At 52.9% G+C, this 19110-nt stretch overlaps 1 protein-coding gene across 3 annotated transcripts; it reads left to right on the top strand.

Annotated features, from left to right (window-relative positions):
- The first annotated feature begins 293 nt into the window (after positions 1-293).
- On the top strand, positions 294-18789 carry lipeb (lipase, hormone-sensitive b). 3 transcript variants are annotated; one of them, XM_069185292.1, is made up of 15 exons: positions 294-415; positions 6402-6673; positions 8965-9249; positions 10164-10254; positions 10876-10902; positions 11290-11435; positions 11524-11709; positions 11809-11955; positions 12306-12450; positions 12881-13108; positions 13185-13328; positions 13480-13596; positions 14617-14792; positions 15235-15552; positions 15656-18789. In XM_069185292.1, exons 1-15 carry the CDS (start codon positions 349-351, stop codon positions 16088-16090), a joined length of 2784 nt encoding a protein of 927 aa, XP_069041393.1. In that variant the 5' UTR covers positions 294-348; the 3' UTR covers positions 16091-18789. The 3 variants fall into 3 exon arrangements, with proteins under 3 accessions (XP_069041393.1, XP_069041394.1, XP_069041395.1); XM_069185293.1 differs by lacking the exon at positions 13480-13596 and having other exon boundaries at positions 298-415; XM_069185294.1 differs by lacking the exons at positions 10876-10902; positions 13480-13596 and having other exon boundaries at positions 299-415; positions 15656-16090.
- Positions 18790-19110: the final 321 nt, after the last annotated feature.

The raw sequence follows: 19110 nt of genomic DNA, 5'->3' as shown, positions 1-19110 counted from the left end.
GTCTGTAGCATTCCTTGTGGGATAAGATAGGATATATTTCGAAAATGTGGGCGTCCTGGATTCCTCAAAGCTGTGCCTGAGTGGTTGTGCTTAGATTTTGGTTGGCGTCGATATAGGAAACATTACGGTAAACTCTGCTCCAGGCGTCATGCGGGGCGGGGTTTATTTCCAAAAGGCCGAGCTCATAGAAGGAAAAAGGCGGGCGGTTGCTCTTAGCAACTAGGCTCGATAGGGAGGGAATTAGCGGAAGCGAGATGGCGATTGGCGGAGGCGGTCACGGCGAGGCGGGACCCGGATGAGCTGGGGGAGGAGTCTGCTAGGGGGCGGTGCTGAGGAGGGCAGGGAAAGATGGCGACCGGGAAGGAAGCAGGGAGCGGACCGCAGAATGGGGTCCGTCTCAGCCCGGCAGATCCAGGTAAGGGCCGGGTCCTGCAGGGGAGCCCCTGCCTGTGCTCCCGCGGGGGGGTGTCGGGGTGGTGGGGTCGCGGCGGCGAGTTAGCTGCGGTAACTCAAGGCGCCCCGTCGGATCCCCGGGGACCGGGGTACCCGACCGGGAGAGTCAGCGCTGCTCACCGGCGGCGCGTCCCTGTCAGAGATGACGTCCGTATCAGGCGCTTTCCTGTATATAGCGCCTTGAAACCGGGCTTCCTGAGCCGTCCCGGCGCTGCTCTGGCAGTGGCCGGTCCTGACGAGTCGGTTCGCGCCGGACGGTACCGTCCGCGGTTCGGTGCGCCAGGGGCGGCTCGACCAGAACATCTCGTTGCCTGTGTGCGTGCCGAGATGTGTGCTGGAAACCCGGTTCTGCACTCTGAGACACGAGGACTGAGAAATGAACATTGATATGTGCACTATAGTAGAGTGTACACTAATACACCCTGGGCACTATGGTAGCGTATACACCAATACACTGGGCACTGGTCGTAGTACATCGTGTCCTGTACAGTAGTATACACCAATACACTGTCTTGTACTATTTTATAAAGTAATACACTCGTGTGTTTATCTGTTAGTTCTCACAGAGCTGACACTGAGTGTGAACCAGTGTGTTCATTCTCTTTTCTGTGTCTGTGCCTCATCAGCTCTCCTCTCTGTCCCCAGACTGACCAATCAATCAAGTTGATCACGCTGATAATGACCGGTGTTTGGGTGCAAAGGACATTTACCTCAGAAACAAAGATATCTTAGCCCAGGCATAGTCATGCACACACACACACTCTGTGTCTATATACAGTATAAGGGCTGTGTCTCTACCTGTAACACTGACACAGGTCACAGTGAGACTGGGGCTCCTTTAAAGCTCTCTGCTCCAGACTGCAGGGAGATGAGTCTCCTGACTCTATAAGGGCTGTGTCTCTACCTGTAACACTGACACAGGTCACAGTGAGACTGGGGCTCCTTTAAAGCTCTCTGCTCCAGACTGCAGGGAGATGAGTCTCCTGACTCTATAAGGGCTGTGTCTCTACCTGTAACACTGACACAGGTCACAGTGAGACTGGGGCTCCTTTAAAGCTCTCTGCTCCAGACTGCAGGGAGATGAGTCTCCTGACTCTATAAGGGCTGTGTCTCTACCTGTAACACTGACACAGGTCACAGTGAGACTGGGGCTCCTTTAAAGCTCTCTGCTCCAGACCGCAGGGAGATGAGTATCCTGACTCTATAAGGGCTGTGTCTCTACCTGTAACACTGACACAGGTCACAGTGAGACTGGGGCTCCTTTAAAGCTCTCTGCTCCAGACTGCAGGGAGATGAGTCTCCTGACTCTATAAGGGCTGTGTCTCTACCTGTAACACTGACACAGAGCACAGTGAGACTGGGGCTCCTTTAAAGCTCTCTGCTCCAGACTGCAGGGAGATGAGTCTCCTGACTCTATAAGGGCTGTGTCTCTACCTGTAACACTGACACAGGTCACAGTGAGACTGCGGCTCCTTTAAAGCTCTCTGCTCCAGACTGCAGGGAGATGAGTATCCTGACTCTATAAGGGCTGTGTCTCTACCTGTAACACTGACACAGATCACAGTGAGACTGGGGCTCCTTTAAAGCTCTCTGCTCCAGACTGCAGGGAGATGAGTATCCTGACTCTATAAGGGCTGTGTCTCTACCTGTAACACTGACACAGGTCACAGTGAGACTGGGGCTCCTTTAAAGCTCTCTGCTCCAGACTGCAGGGAGATGAGTCTCCTGACTCTATAAGGGCTGTGTCTCTACCTGTAACACTGACACAGGTCACAGTGAGACTGGGGCTCCTTTAAAGCTCTCTGCTCCAGACTGCAGGGAGATGAGTACTGGGTCTCTCAGCCCTAGTATCAGTGTTCAGCCTGTTTTCCAGTCCGGCGCTGTGCTCAGATCTCTGTGTCCCAGGGTCAGCCTGCGGGCTGTGAAGAGTCAGAATTGTGTGAGAGGTCGTGTTTGTTTTCCTGTGCTCTTGGTGAGAACAGCCAGCGAGAGGGAAGGTCGCCAGCGCGCGGCGCCCAGTGGCGCTGCCTGCCAGTCATGTCCAAGGTCACTGGCGCACCGAGGCCGAGAGATTCGGGGAACGAGCAGGACACAGATGGACAGTAAAAATAGTCTCAGGGAGAGAGAGAGGGGGTGAGAGAGTGAGAGACAGAGAGACAGAGGGAGTGAGAGTGGGGAGAGAGAGATGGGGGGAGAAAGGGAGGAAGAGGGGGAGAGAGAGAGTGAGAAAGGGGGCGAGATGAAGAGGGGGAGTGAGAGGGATGAGGAGTGAGAGAAGGAGAGGAAAAGGGGGAGGGAGAGAGGGAGAGGAAAAGGGGGAGGGAGAGAGGGATGAGGAGGGAGAGAGGGAGAGGAAGAGGGGGAGTTGTTGTGTGTGGAGGTTTTCCTGCTGTGTGGGTGAGGAGTCAGTGGAGTACAGCTCAGGGAGTGTTGGGATGTAGCAGGGGGGAGAGGGGCCTGTGGCCAAGATGGAGTTGATAACGAGATGCTGAGACACAGCTCAGGTTTGCAGCAACCCCTGCTCAACCTCTTCAGCCTCATACCGAGAGCTGGGTGTTTCTCTGAGGACCTGACCTCAGTAACTTCTGGGAGATGAATATCCTGACTCTATAAGGGCTGTGTCTCTACCTGTAACACTGACACAGGTCACAGTGAGACTGGGGCTCCTTTAAAGCTCTCTGCTCCAGACTGCAGGGAGATGAGTCTCCTGACTCTATAAGGGCTGTGTCTCTACCTGTAACACTGACACAGGTCACAGTGAGACTGGGGCTCCTTTAAAGCTCTCTGCTCCAGACTGCAGGGAGATGAGTCTCCTGACTCTATAAGGGCTGTGTCTCTACCTGTAACACTGACACAGGTCACAGTGAGACTGGGGCTCCTTTAAAGCTCTCTGCTCCAGACTGCAGGGAGATGAGTCTCCTGACTCTATAAGGGCTGTGTCTCTACCTGTAACACTGACACAGATCACAGTGAGACTGGGGCTCCTTTAAAGCTCTCTGCTCCAGACTGCAGGGAGATGAGTCTCCTGACTCTATAAGGGCTGTGTCTCTACCTGTAACACTGACACAGGTCAAGGTGAGACTGTGTAACCTTGAGAGGTGTATTGCCTGAATACTGGCCTTTCTTGCTGGTAACACGAGGCAAACCAGGCTGTCCAGAGAGGATAAGGTCAGTGACCACTGCCTGAACAGAGAAGCCGGATAACAAAGAGCCTCCTAAAAAATGTGTTTTTTTGCTGCAGATGTTTTTGTTGATTGTTATTGCTTTGGGAACACAGTAATTCACTGTCGGGCCAATAGAGCTGTAGAATGTGAATGAGAGAGAGAGGCGGGGAGGCTGAGGGAGGGAGAGAGAGGGGTAAGACTAGACTCTCTGTCCCTCCCTCAGAGTGGCCAAGTTCACAGAACAAGCAGCACTTTGAAGGACAACCATGAGTGCAGACAAGGGTATGGCCTTATTGTTATTATTATTGATTTTGTTGTTGTTATTATTATTGATGTTGTTGATCTGATGATGATGAAGGAGTGTTAGTGTGAAGATACAGAAGAGCTGGACTGAGTGTCTCTACAGTGACTCTACAGCTCTGATGATGATGAAGGAGTGTTAGTGTGAAGATACAGAGGAGCTGGACTGAGTGTCTCTACAGTTACTCTACAGCTCTGATGATGATGAAGGAGTGTTAGTGTGAAGATACAGAGGAGCTGGACTGAGTGTCTCTACAGTTACTCTACAGCTCTGATGATGATGAAGGAGTGTTAGTGTGAAGATACAGATGAGCTGGACTGAGTGTCTCTACAGTGACTCTCCAGCTCTGATAATGATGAAGGAGTGTTAGTGTGAAGATACAGATTATCTGGACTGAGTGTCTCTACAGTGACTCTACAGCTCTGATGATGATGAAAGTACAGGAGATCAGTATTAAACACACACAGTAAGACGGGAGACGCAGTTCCTCAGCTGCTGGGTAGTGGCAGGGTTTGTAGCGAGTAGTGAGTTTGTCCGCGTTGCTCAGCACACATTCTGGACTGCATGCCAGTCTGGAGCAGCTCTCCCCTCTCTCCATCCGTCTCCCTCCTCCTCCCTCTTTCCTCTTCCTCACTTCTCTCTCTTCCTCTCTCCTTTCCCTCACTCCTCTCTGCTCTCCTCTCTCTTCCATCTTTGTTTTCTCCTCTCTCCTCTCCCTGTGCATTTGACACAGTCAGCCTGCCAGACGGACAGGACCCTGTGCCAGGCACTGACACGCACACACTCTCACACACGCACAAACTCTCACACGCACACACTTGCAAACTCACACACGCTCACACACGCACTGCTCTAACTATAGACACTGCGCTCGTGACTCGAGAGGGAGCGGGCAGTGGACTGGGCTGGGAGGGATTCCTTTGTTAAAGTCCATGACCAGTGTGGAAACACACAGACACTCCAGATTCTCTCATAACAGCCTGAGACCAGTGTGTAAAGACACAGACACTCCAGATTCTCTCATAACAGCCTGTGACCAGTGTGTAAAGACACAGACACTCCAGATTCTCTCATAACAGCCTGAGACCAGTGTGTGAACACACAGACACTCCAGATTCTCTTATAACAGCCTGTGACCAGTGTGTAAAGACACAGACACTCCAGATTCTCTCATAACAGCCTGAGACCAGTGTGTAAAGACACAGACACTCCAGATTCTCTCATAACAGCCTGTGACCAGTGTGTAAAGACACAGACACTCCAGATTCTCTCATAACAGCCTGAGACCAGTGTGTAAAGACACAGACACTCCAGATTCTCTCATAACAGCCTAAAACCAGTGTGTAAACACACAGGCACTCCAGATTCTCTCATAACAGCCTGTGACCAGTGTGTAAAGACACAGACACTCCAGATTCTCTCATAACAGCCTGAGACCAGTGTGTAAAGACACAGACACTCCAGATTCTCTCATAACAGCCTGTGACCAGTGTGTAAAGACACAGACACTCCAGATTCTCTCATAACAGCCTGTGGACAGTGTGTAAACACACAGACACTCCAGATTCTCTTATAACAGCCTGAGACCAGTGTGTAAACACACAGACACTCCAGAGTCTCTTATAACAGCCTGAGACCAGTGTGTTAACACACAGACACTCCAGATTCCCTCAGAACAGGCTGTGACCAGTGCGTGAAGACACTGTAACACTAGACGAGGTCTTGAGTAAAGGGCCTGTCTGCTGTCATTGGGTGTGGGGTTCCTACAGGTGAGCTTTCAGTTAGAAGCCAATACCTTTCCACAGTGTCGTCTTACAGCACAGGACACCAGGGAGAGACACTCTCATCCCCTCCACACACACACACACACGCCTCTCTGATTACTGAACACTACTGACCGTGTCCCTGTCTCCTATCTGAGCACACAGACCTGGGATCAGGAGGGCAGTGTTACTGAACATGACTGACCGTGTTCCTGTCTCCTTTCTGACTACACAGACCTGTGGTCAGCAGTGCAGGGTTACTGAACAGTACTGTTGTGGTCAGCAGTGCAGGGCTACTGGACCCTGCTGACCGTGTCCCTGTCTCCTATCTGAGCACACAGACCTGGGATCGGGAGTGCAGTGTTACTGAACACGACTGACCGTGTTCCTGTCTCCTTTCTGACTACACAGACCTGTGGTCAGCAGTGCAGGGTTACTGAACAGTACTGTTGTGGTCAGCAGTGCAGGGCTACTGGACCCTGCTGACCGTGTCCCTGTCTCCTATCTGAGCACACAGACCTGGGATCGGGAGTGCAGTGTTACTGAACACGACTGACCGTGTTCCTGTCTCCTTTCTGACTACACAGACCTGTGGTCAGCAGTGCAGGGTTACTGAACAGTACTGTTGTGGTCAGCAGTGCAGGGTTACTGAACAGTACTGTTGTGGTCAGCAGTGCAGGGCTACTGGACCCTGCTGACCGTGTCCCTGTCTCCTCTCAGCTCCTGCCCCCCTCTCTCCGGCTGCGACGATGGACAGCCGGGCCGTCTTCTCCGCGCTGTACGATGTCTGCCAGGAGAACGTGCAGTTCTTCTCCGCGCAGCCAGGGGGCGGTGCGTCCGGCGAGGCTGCGCGCCGGTTTGTGGAGGCGTTTTCTCAGATCCAGGGCCACGCCCACAGCCTGGAGCCCGTGATGGGCGGCTTCTCCGCACTGTGTCACGTCTTCGACTTCGACCCCCAAACACCAGCGAATGGATATCGCTCACTGATTAAGGTCTTTCAGTTCATGTACTGGAGTGTCCAGTCAGTGTGTCTGTATTAACCCCTCTCTCTCTCAGTGCAGTGTTAATGTACTGGAGTGTCCAGTCAGTGTGTCTGTATTAACCCCTCTCTCTCTCAGTGCAGTGTTCATGTACTGGAGTGTCCAGTCAGTGTGTCTGTATTAACCCCTCTCTCTCTCAGTGCAGTGTTCATGTACTGGAGTGTCCAGTCAGTGTGTCTGTATTAACCCCTCTCTCTCTCAGTGCAGTGTTAATGTACTGGAGTGTCCAGTCAGTGTGTCTGTATTAACCCCTCTCTCTCTCAGTGCAGTGTTCATGTACTGGAGTGTCCAGTCAGTGTGTCTGTATTAACCCCTCTCTCTCTCAGTGCAGTGTTCATGTACTGGAGTGTCCAGTCAGTGTGTCTGTATTAACCCCTCTCTCTCAGTGCAGTGTTAATGTACTGGAGTGTCCAGTCAGTGTGTCTGTATTAACCCCTCTCTCTCTCAGTGCAGTGTTCATGTACTGGAGTGTCCAGTCAGTGTGTCTGTATTAACCCCTCTCTCTCTCAGTGCAGTGTTAATGTACTGGAGTGTCCAGTCAGTGTGTCTGTATTAACCCCTCTCTCTCTCAGTGCAGTGTTCATGTACTGGAGTGTCCAGTCAGTGTGTCTGTATTAACCCCTCTCTCTCTCAGTGCAGTGTTCATGTACTGGAGTGTCCAGTCAGTGTGTCTGTATTAACCCCTCTCTCTCAGTGCAGTGTTAATGTACTGGAGTGTCCAGTCAGTGTGTCTGTATTAACCCCTCTCTCTCAGTGCAGTGTTCATGTACTGGAGTGTCCAGTCAGTGTGTCTGTATTAACCCCTCTCTCTCTCAGTGCAGTGTTAATGTACTGGAGTGTCCAGTCAGTGTGTCTGTATTAACCCCTCTCTCTCTCAGTGCAGTGTTAATGTACTGGAGTGTCCAGTCAGTGTGTCTGTATTAACCCCTCTCTCTCTCAGTGCAGTGTTAATGTACTGGAGTGTCCAGTCAGTGTGTCTGTATTAACCCCTCTCTCTCTCAGTGCAGTGTTAATGTACTGGAGTGTCCAGTCAGTGTGTCTGTATTAACACCTCTCTCTCTCAGTGCAGTGTTCATGTACTGGAGTGTCCAGTCAGTGTGTCTGTATTAACCCCTCTCTCTCTCAGTGCAGTGTTAATGTACTGGAGTGTCCAGTCAGTGTGTCTGTATTAACCCCTCTCTCTCTCAGTGCAGTGTTCATGTACTGGAGTGTCCAGTCAGTGTGTCTGTATGAACCCCTCTCTCTCTCAGTGCAGTGTTCATGTACTGGAGTGTCCAGTCAGTGTGTCTGTATTAACCCCTCTCTCTCTCAGTGCAGTGTTAATGTACTGGAGTGTCCAGTCAGTGTGTCTGTATTAACCCCTCTCTCTCTCAGTGCAGTGTTAATGTACTGGAGTGTCCAGTCAGTGTGTCTGTATTAACCCCTCTCTCTCTCAGTGCAGTGTTAATGTACTGGAGTGTCCAGTCAGTGTGTCTGTATTAACCCCTCTCTCTCTCAGTGCAGTGTTAATGTACTGGAGTGTCCAGTCAGTGTGTCTGTATTAACCCCTCTCTCTCTCAGTGCAGTGTTAATGTACTGGAGTGTCCAGTCAGTGTGTCTGTATTAACCCCTCTCTCTCTCAGTGCAGTGTTAATGTACTGGAGTGTCCAGTCAGTGTGTCTGTATGAACCCCTCTCTCTCTCAGTGCAGTGTTAATGTACTGGAGTGTCCAGTCAGTGTGTCTGTATTAACCCCTCTCTCTCTCTCAGTGCAGTGTTCATGTACTGGAGTGTCCAGTCAGTGTGTCTGTATTAACCCCTCTCTCTCAGTGCAGTGTTAATGTACTGGAGTGTCCAGTCAGTGTGTCTGTATTAACCCCTTTCTCTCTCAGTGCAGTGTTAATGTACTGGAGTGTCCAGTCAGTGTGTCTGTATTAACCCCTCTCTCTCTCAGTGCAGTGTTAATGTACTGGAGTGTCCAGTCAGTGTGTCTGTATTAACCCCTCTCTCTCTCAGTGCAGTGTTAATGTACTGGAGTGTCCAGTCAGTGTGTGTGTATGAACCCCTCTCTCTCTCAGTGCAGTGTTAATGTACTGGAGTGTCCAGTCAGTGTGTCTGTATTAACCCCTCTCTCTCAGTGCAGTGTTAATGTACTGGAGTGTCCAGTCAGTGTGTCTGTATTAACCCCTCTCTCTCTCAGTGCAGTGTTAATGTACTGGAGTGTCCAGTCAGTGTGTCTGTATTAACCCCTCTCTCTGTCTTTAGGTCGTTCGATCCTGCCTTCTCCACATTGTCCATAAGGGGCGCTATATTGCAGCAAACAGACGCAGCATCTTCTTCAGAGCCAATCACAATGCAGCTGAGATGGAGGCCTACTGCTCTGCCCTCTGCCAGCTGAGGGCACTACTGTACCTGGCACAGCGTCTCCTTGCCGAAAATCGCCATGGAAACCTTTTTTTCGCAGAGGAGAGTGGCCTGAGCGAGCAGTTCGTACGCGAGTACTCAAGCATGCACAAGGGCTGCTTCTACGGGAGGTGCCTTGGGTTCCAGGTAATACAGAGAGGAGGAGGAAGTGGAGATCTGAGGGGGAGGAAGTGGAGGGAGGAGGGGCAGGAAGTGGAGATGTGAGGGAGAGGAAGTGGAGGGAGGAGGGGCAGGAAGTGGAGATGTGAGGGAGAGGAAGTGGAGATCTGAGGGGGAGGACGTGGAGATGTGAAGGAGAGGAAGTGGAGGGAGGAGGGGCAGGAAGTGGAGATGTGAGGGAGAGGAAGTGGAGGGAGGAGGGGCAGGAAGTGGAGATGTGAGGGAGAGGAAGTGGAGGGAGGAGGGGCAGGAAGTGGAGATGTGAGGGAGAGGAAGTGGAGGGAGGAGGGGCAGGAAGTGGAGATGTGAGGGAGAGGAAGTGGAGGGAGGAGGGGCAGGAAGTGGAGATGTGAGGGAGAGGAAGTGGAGGGAGGAGGGGCAGGAAGTGGAGATGTGAGGGAGAGGAAGTGGAGGGAGGAGGGGCAGGAAGTGGAGATGTGAGGGAGAGGAAGTGGAGGGAGGAGGGGCAGGAAGTGGAGATCTGAGGGAGAGGAAGTGGAGATCTGAGGGAGAGGAAGTGGAGATCTGAGGGAGAGGAAGTGGAGATCTGAGGGAGAGGAAGTGGAGGGAGGAGGGGCAGGAAGTGGAGATGTGAGGGAGAGGAAGTGGAGGGAGGAGGGGCAGGAAGTGGAGATGTGAGGGAGAGGAAGTGGAGGGAGGAGGGGCAGGAAGTGGAGATGTGAGGGAGAGGAAGTGGAGGGAGGAGGGGCAGGAAGTGGAGATGTGAGGGAGAGGAAGTGGAAGTGGAGATGTGAGGGGCAGGAAGTGGAGGGAGGAGGGGCAGGAAGTGTAGTGTGGAGGAGGGGGAAGTAGAAAGATGAAGGGTACTCGTAGATTCAGATAGAAACTGCACCAACTCTATACCTTTCCCTCTGTCTCAGTTCACCCCAGCGATCCGACCCTTTCTTCAGACAATTTCCATCGGACTGGTGTCTTTCGGGGAGAACTACAGGAGACACCAGTCTGGGATCGGTGAGTCAGACAGACAGACAGACCGACTCGCGCTCTGACACACGGGGGACGCGGTCTCCGTGCCGTCGCAGACTGAAGCTCGCTCGCTGTGTCCAGCGAGGGGCAGGGCTGAGCACAGATGAGCCCCGAGACGAGGGCGGCTCTCAGACAGCCCTGTTAGCTGCTCCTGGCCGCCGGTGCCCTGTGCCTGCCCTGTCGGCGGGGGCTCTGAGCAGCTAGACTCCCAGAGCAGGAATCCCGCTCCTGTGGGGATTCTGTTGCTAAAACACGGATCTCCGCGCCCCTGTCCCTCGGGAATCCTTTCCCAGAATCCTCATCGGTGGACGTACTCGCCCAGCCCCCGATCCGGTGGGGCCCTGGCCGTATATTCCCGCTCTCCCACGCTCCTTCCGTTAGTATTTCGGAATGATTCCCAACACCGCGTCCCCGCGGAGGCGAAGCTACTTGAGAGTGGCGCGAGAGGGCCAAGAGCCAGGCGAACAGGGCCGCTTCTGGGCGTCAGGAACGCCGCTGGGCACAGTGACCGAGAGGTCGAGCTTGGCTCTGCGCCGTGGTCTTGACCGCTGTCGCTGTGACCGGCGCAGTCTAACTCTGTGTTTCCTGCTCTTCGCTGCCACCCAGTGGAGGGAGGAGGGATTACACAGTATGGTGAGCAAGACTCTCGCTCCTCTCCATATCCGGGAAACACAAATCACTTCTATTTTATAACCGTGCTTCTCTCAGTGCAGTGTTAATGTACTGGAGTGTCCAGTCAGTGTGTCTGTATTAACCCCTCTCTCTCTCTCAGTGCAGTGTTAATGTCCTGGAGTGTCCAGTCAGTGTGTCTGTATTAACCCCTCTCTCTCTCAGTGCAGTGTTAATGTACTGGAGTGTCCAGTCAGTGTGTCTGTATTAACCCCTCTCTCTCTCAGTGCAGTGTTAATGTACTGGAGTGTCCAGTCAGTGTGTCTGTATTAACCCCTCTCTCTCTCAGTGCAGTGTTAATGCACTGGAGTGTCCAGTCAGTGTGTCTGTATTAACCCCTCTCTCTCTCAGGAGTGGCTGCTAGCTCGTTCTTTACCAGTGGGAAGTATGCCATTGACCCAGAACTCAGAGGAGCCGAGTTTGAGCGGATCACCCAGAACCTGGACGTCCAGTTCTGGAAGACTTTCTGGAACATCACCGAGACAGAGGTGCTCTCGGTAAGAGGCACTGAGGCCTGTCCTCCACCCCAGCTGACCCGCTGGGCTTGCCACTGCTGACCAGTCTTCTGTCTTTCTCTGTCAACAGAGTCTGGCCAGCATGACGTCCACCACAGTACGGGTCAACCGCACCCTCTCCGTTCCCCCTGACCCCTTCGACATCCCGCTGGCCTCTGACCCCCGCCTCATGGTCACCATCACGCCCCCTGTGGCACACTGTGGCCCTGCACCTGTCCAGATGAGGCTACTGTCCTACGAACTGAGAGAGGGACAGGTTGGTGTGTCCAACTTAACCCCTCTCTCTCAGTGCAGTGTTAATGTACTGGAGTGTCCAGTCAGTGTGTCTGTATTAACCCCCCTCTCTCTCTCTCAGGACAGCGCGGAGCTGCTGTCCCTCTGTCGTTCCGAGGGCCCGTCTCTCTCTCTGGGGTTGAAGTCCAGGCCCTCTCCCTGTTCTCCCTGCCTCATCGTCCACTATCATGGTGGCGGCTTCGTCGCCCAGACCTCCAAATCCCATGAGGTACAGTGAGATGGAGAGAGGAATGGATGGAGGGATATAGAGGGAGGGAGAGAGGCTGTGTGGGCACACAGGCTGTGACAGTGAACCCCAGGGGTACCTGTGTACTGATCCTCAGTGTGTGTCCATCAGGCTGTGACAGTGAACCCCAGGGGTACCTGTGTACAGATTCCCAGTGTGTGTCCCTCAGGCTGTGACAGTGAACCCCAGGGGTACCTGTGTACAGATCCCCAGTGTGTGTCCCTCAGGCTGTGACAGTGACCCCAGGGGTACCTGTGTGCAGTGTGTGTCCTTCAGGCTGTGACAGACTGAACCCCAGGGGTCCTCATGTGTGCCTCTGTCCTCCCTCTCAGCCCTATCTGAAGAGCTGGACTCAGGCTCTGGGGGTCCCCATTCTGTCAGTGGATTACTCACTCGCCCCTGAAGCCCCGTTTCCCCGAGCCCTGGAGGAGTGTTTCTACGCCTACTGCTGGGCTCTGAAGAACTGCCACCTCCTGGGTAATATACTGTACACACACACTGACACACACTGACACACTGCTGGGCTCTGAAGAACTGCCACCTCCTGGGTAATATACTGTACACACACACTGACACACACTGACTCTACTGCTGGGCTCTGAAGAACTGCCACCTCCTGGGTAATATACTGTACACACACTGCTCACACACTGCTCACACACTGCTCACACACTGACACACACTGACACACACTGACACACTGCTGGGCTCTGAAGAACTGCCACCTCCTGGGTAATATACTGCTCACACACTGCTCACACACTGCTCACACACTGCTCACACACTGACACACTGCTCACACACTGCTCACACACTGACACACTGCTCACACACTGCTCTCACACACACTGCTCTCACACACTGGCACAGCCTCACTCTCTCACTCTCTCACTCTCTCCCTCCCCAGGCTGGACAGGAGAGCGCGTGTGCCTGGCGGGCGACAGCGCCGGGGGGAACCTGTGCCTCACCGTGTCGATGCGCGCGGCCTCCTTCGGCGTGCGGCCGCCGGACGGCATCATGGCGGCGTACCCGGCCACGCTGCTGACCGCCACCGCCTCGCCCTCGCGCCTGCTGACCCTCATCGACCCGCTGCTGCCCCTCAGCGTGCTGTCCAAGTGCCTGAGCGCCTACGCGGGTACGCGCCGCCGCCCGCCGCCCGCCGCCCGGCCCGGCCCGGCCGCCCGCTCACCGCCCTGTCCGTCCGCCGGCAGGCACGGAGCCGCAGGCCGACAGGCAGCTGGAGAAGCTGAGCGCCCTGTCCATGGTGCGCAGGGACACCGCCCTGCTGCTCCGAGACTTCCGGCAGGGAGCCAGCAACTGGATCCACTCCCTCCTGGACACCCGCCGGAGCGCCGGTACTGCGCCTCTCCGCTCCCCCAGTGTGTGTGCAGGAACACGTTCTCGGCACCAGTATCTTTGCCATTTGTCTGTATTAACTTGGCGTCTGTACTAATATGCGTGAGGGAGAAGCTCCTCCAGTATCCCAGACTCCCCGTTGTCTTTTAGTCTCTCTTGTCTCTGCAGTGTGTCAGCGCCTGTGGGCGTGCCTCAGGCGACCCTTGACCTTTCTGATGCACTATCTCCGCCTCCCAAGCCCCGCCTCTTCTTTCCAGCTGCCCCCTGGTAGGAGAGTCTCTCTCTGAAGTTACCTAGCAACGCCCATCACAAAGCCCCGCCCACCTGCTGTCGGCTTGGCCGGGGATTGGTGATTGAGCTGTCAGTCCGGAAAAACTACAAGGCAGATTTAAAAGAATGGTGGTTATATTCCAATTCCAGCTATCTGTCTTGAAGAGTTAGAGTGCGACATAATCTGATGTTTCTCTGAACAAAAGAAAAGTAGGAATAAACAAAGAATTGTATTTTTCTTTCCACTGATGTCAGCTCAGTTACCCCCCCCCTCACCCCCTGTGTAGGTCCCATGATGTCGTCCAGGCATGGTCACATGGCATGCCACCATCCTCCAATCGCCTCCCTCCCTCTCCCTTCCTGTGTCCTAGCAGCTGTTTCCCAGGCAACCGAGTCAGATGTTGTCTGTGAACCCAGTTAATCTCCTTTCGCATTCTCTGTCCACGCAGAGAGAGGAGCACAGTCCTGTCCCTCTCCACAGAGAGAGAGAGGAGAGAGGGAGAGGAGGAGAGGGGAGAGAGGGAGATGAACTGAAGGAGAGAAAGGAATGGAGAGGAGAATACCCTTAGTGTGTCACACTTAAATATTTCCCCCCGGCATTTCCTGTGCATCTGTCTGTGCAGCTCTCTGGCTTTGCTGGGATTGAATGCCTGTAATTCCACACTGATCCATCTGTCTGGTCACTTACCTGCATGCTGCCCTGTCTCTCTGTCCACCTGTCTGTGGGCGCACGGTGTCTCTCCAGTGGGAGACAGGCCCACACCTGTCTGTGGGCCCACGGTGTCTCTCCAGTGGGAGACAGGCCCACACCTGTCTGTGGGCCCACGGTGTCTCTCCAGTGGGAGACAGGCCCACACCTGTCTGTGGGCCCAGGTGTCTCTCCAGTGGGAGATAGGCCCACACCTGTCTGTGGGCCCAGGTGTCTCTCCAGTGGGAGACAGGCCCACACCTGTCTGTGGGCCCACGGTGTCTCTCCAGTGGGAGACAGGCCCACACCTGTCTTGTTCCGTCTCTCAGATTCGGTGAGGAAGAGTGTTTCTGAGGCGAGCCTCGGCTCACCACACTCCGATCCCCCGGTACCCCCAGTACCCCCGACCTCGTTCTCAGTGAAGAGCAAAACCTGCCAGGACTTGGGCACCCACCGGCACAACTCCCCGGCAACCAGCACAGCGCCCCCCGACTCCCTGCACAAGGTACTGCACACCCCTTGCACTGTAGTGTTAATGTACTGGAGTGTCCAGTCAGTGTGTCTGTATTAACCCCTCTCTCTCAGTGCAGTGTTAATGTACTGGAGTGTCCAGTCAGTGTGTCTGTATTAACCCCTCTCTCTCTCAGTGCAGTGTTAATGTACTGGAGTGTCCAGTCAGTGTGTCTGTATTAACCCCTCTCTCTCTCTCAGTGCAGTGTTAATGTACTGGAGTGTCCAGTCAGTGTGTCTGTATTAACCCCTCTCTCTCTCAGTGCAGTGTTAATGTACTGGAGTGTCCAGTCAGTGTGTCTGTATTAACCCCTCTCTCTCAGTGCAGTGTTGATGTACTGGAGTGTCCAGTCAGTGTGTCTGTATTAACCCCTCTCTCTCAGTGCAGTGTTGATGTAGTGCAGTGCTCAGTGTTTATTGACCTCTCTGTGTCTCAGCCTGAAGACGTCAGCTTCTTCCTCACTGAAGATGACTCAGTGGAGTCCAGTGTTGGAGGGGGGCTGTCAGAGGGGGTCCCGTCACCACCTGTGTTAGATGTGCCGTCTCCAGAAAGCGCCCCTTTCTCTGGACCCTGTGGCCCCTCCTCCGAGCCCCCCAGCGCTGCCCCCGACTTCCCCGAGGGGTTCACGCCCCTGCGCTCGGAGCAGCTGGCAGAGATGAGGTTGCAGACTTCGCCGATCGTCAGGAACCCCTACATGTCGCCCCTGCTGGCCCCCGACAGCATGCTGAGAGGCCTGCCCCCTCTGCACATCGTGGTGAGAGAGCGGGGAGGGGGAGAGGAGGACAGGGGAGGAGGGAGAGTGGAGGGGGGGGGGAGGAGGAGAGAGGTACTGATCTCTGGTATCCCCTCCCTGCCAGGCCTGCGCCTTGGACCCGATGCTGGACGACTCGGTGATGTTCGCCAAGCGCCTGCGGGCCGTCAACCAGCCGGTGACCCTGTGCGTGGTGGAGGACCTCCCTCATGGTTTCCTCAGCCTATCGCAGCTCTCCAGGGAGACCCGGGAGGCTGCCTCCATCTGCGTGGAGCGAATCAGAGAGATCTTCAGGCAGGAGGCCCCGCCCCGAATCCCGCCCCCACTGCAACAGGCCACCATTCGCAAGCATCGGAAGCTGGAGAGGACCAATCATACGCCGAGCCCCACCCCAGAGGTTAGAACAGGAGGGACCAAGCCTGAGTGGACCAATCGTGGGCCTGCTTCATCCCAGGGAGGTGGAGCCAGCAGCACGGAAGGGGAGGGGCTTACAGCCGGAGTGGCTCAGAGCAGCTCAGACTGTAGGGAGATTGGAGCCTGAGACAGAGATGGAGAGATGGAGAGAGGAAGGTTGAGGAAGGAGACCAGGGGGTGGAGAGACGAGCTGAGAGAGAGAGGATAGTGCCCCCTGTCTGCCTGGAGGCGCAGGACGGTTTTTAATACTTTAAACAGCATCAGCAGCTTTGAGTCTGAAAGAGGAATTAGTTTGTGTGAAAAGAAGTATGCTGCACAGTGAACCAAACAGCACACAGACTGCACACATGCACACAGAAAAAACACACACCGATACAGCAGACTGCACACACAAACACACTTACACAACAGACCACACAGACAGACACACTGATAGACACGCACGCACGCACGCACGCACACACACACACACACACACACACACCTTCAAGCCTTCTGCACTGCCTCTCCGCTGGGATGTCTGCAGTCTAACCTCATCCCCTGTTGCCTGATCTGCCCCCGATTTTCTAACTAGAAGCAAAGTTTTTAATAGAAGTTGTTACATTTTTATTAATGGGTTCACCTCAACCACTGAAATCTGCTTTCTTTTGGTAAGAACATTGTATCACCACTCGCTCTGATGTCAGTACGTGTATTTACATGTTACTACACAGGCTTTTCCAACAGGAGAAATTACAGTTATCAGTTTTAAAAGGTTACTGAAAAACAAATTGTTAACTGAAAGTTGACATCTTCAGTCTTGATAACTGTAATCTCACCAGTGGCCACAGCTACAGCTGTTATTAACCACAGTTGCATCATTGATGCTTGTAATTACATTGTTATTAACTGTAGCTATGTCACATGAGTGTCATTACACTGTTTTCAACTGCATAATGGATAGATGTAATGACGTTTATTAACTACTACAGCAGCCATTGATGATGCTATTTACTCCAGATGTTGTTTACTACTTCAATTAAAGTGTTAAAGAAGTATCTACACAGGACTAATAACAGATAAGAGTTACAGTGTTACTAACTCCAGCAAGATTAATCTCTCATTCCCTAGATTGTTGAAATCCTTATTTTTAACAGTGTGCACATTGTTTTAGGCTGTTATTACGCAGTAATTAACTCTCTCATTAGCTCTCATTACAGTCTTTAACTGTACATTGTTACAGGCTGTAATTACATAGTAGTTAACTCTCTCAATAGCTGTGAATATAGTCTTGAACCATGTGTACATTTTTAAAGCCTGTATTTATGCAGTAATTAACTCTCTTATCTGTGATTACGGTCCTTAACCATGTGTACATGGTTACAGACTATAACTACATAGTAGTTAACTCTCTCAGTAGCTGTGAGTACATTCTTTAACTGTTTGTCCATTGTTACAGGCTGTAATTACATGGTTATAAGCTCTGTCAGTAGCTGTTATTATAGCCTTTCACCCTGTGTGCATTGTTACAGGCTGTAATTACACAGTAATGAACTCTCTCAGTAGCTGTGCTCCTGTCTAAAGGCTGCAGCTGTACTTTGTCACTGTAATCCCTCTGGTACCGAGTGTCTCTCCCAGGGACCCCCACCTGCGGGGCTCTGACTGCCCGAGCTGATCACCCCTGTGTCACCTCACCAGTACTGGGGTGCAAGAGGGCGTCGCCCGCCGTGTCTGCCAGCCCCTCCTGCTTCCGCCCGGCACTCAAGCTCTCTGATTGCTTAATTGGACCCTTTAATTGGATAATCACCTTGTGTGTCATGAGTGTCCTCAGCTCCTACAAGGAAATCCTCTGCCCCCCCCTGCCCAGGGAGAGGGTTGGCAGCAGTTTTAATCAGGCCCTCGTTAAGCCAATTAAGAGTCTGGCCAGGGCGGGGGCTCTGGGACAGGAGCTCATGGGGGGGTTCCTCCCAGCACCTCGGATCTGCTGCTGAGCTTCGGCTCCGGAAAGGCTCTTTCAGAGGGAGGAGTTTTGTTTCAGGAACAAAAAGACGGGAGGAGACCGACCCAGCCAGCTCGATGGGGATGTGCCCCTCTTTCCCTCTGTCTCTGCCTCTCCTCTGTCTCCTTCCCTCTGTCTGTCTCTGCCTCTCCTCTGTCTCCCCCATCTCTCCTGCTTGTCTCTCTCTGTCCCCTCTCCTTCTCCTGCCTGTCTCTCTCTCCTGCCTGTCTCTCTCTATGTCCCCTCTCCTCCTCCTCCTGCCTGTCTCTCTCTCTCTCTCCTGCCTGTCTCGCTCTCTTGCTGTGTTCAGATGTTTGCTAGTTGTTGTTGATCCTGTCTGTCTTCATGTCTTTGTGCTCGTGGCCTCAGGTGGTTTTCTGCCTCGCTGTCCTCTCTGTGACCTCCCAGTCCGATGGGCTGCACTCTGCACTCTGTGGGTGGGGGTGAGAGGGGATAGGTCTTGTTAAGCTTTGGTTGGTCTCTAAAAACCTGTCTTTAGTTCTTTTATTGTGCTCTTTATTTTAATATAAATAACACTTGTTTAAAAAGTCCTGGTACGTTTCCCTGGGGACTGCATTAACAGTTGTGCCGCATACCTCTATGACATCACTTCCTGTAAAACGGTTTCTACCTGAAGTGCACCCTGTGTGACTTGAATGTCTGTATTCTTAAACAATAACTCTTGGAAAATTTATTTTTACTCCATGATGTTGTCATAATTTTTGTTAATATGCAAAATTCTAAAATGCTATATATGAATACAAATATACAGTATATGCTGTGGAATGCTTTCTGATTTTATCTGTATTTTTTCATTTTTAAAGGAATAAAAATATCTATTCTAAAAACTGAGTTCATCTTTGATTTGTTTATTATCCATATACATGCACATTTGGCACTTAGGTACTATTAACACTGCTGTCCCTCTCCTCTCACACTGTCCCTGAATTCACACACTGACACACTCCTGACTGGACTGGAGACACTGCTGTCCCTCTCCTCTCACACTGTCCCTGAATTCACACACTGAGACGCTCCTGACTGGATTGGAGACACTGCTGTCCCTCTCCTCTCACACTGCCCCTGAATTCACACACTGAGACACTCCTGACTGGACTGGAGACACTGCTGTCCCTCTCCTCTCACACTGCCACTGAATTCACACACTG

The sequence above is a fragment of the Lepisosteus oculatus genome, chromosome 27 (assembly GCF_040954835.1).
Source record: "Lepisosteus oculatus isolate fLepOcu1 chromosome 27, fLepOcu1.hap2, whole genome shotgun sequence".
Classification (NCBI taxonomy): Eukaryota; Metazoa; Chordata; class Actinopteri; order Semionotiformes; family Lepisosteidae; genus Lepisosteus; species Lepisosteus oculatus.
Note: the sequence above shows the minus strand (reverse complement) of the source record. Positions and strands in the feature narration are given on the sequence as shown.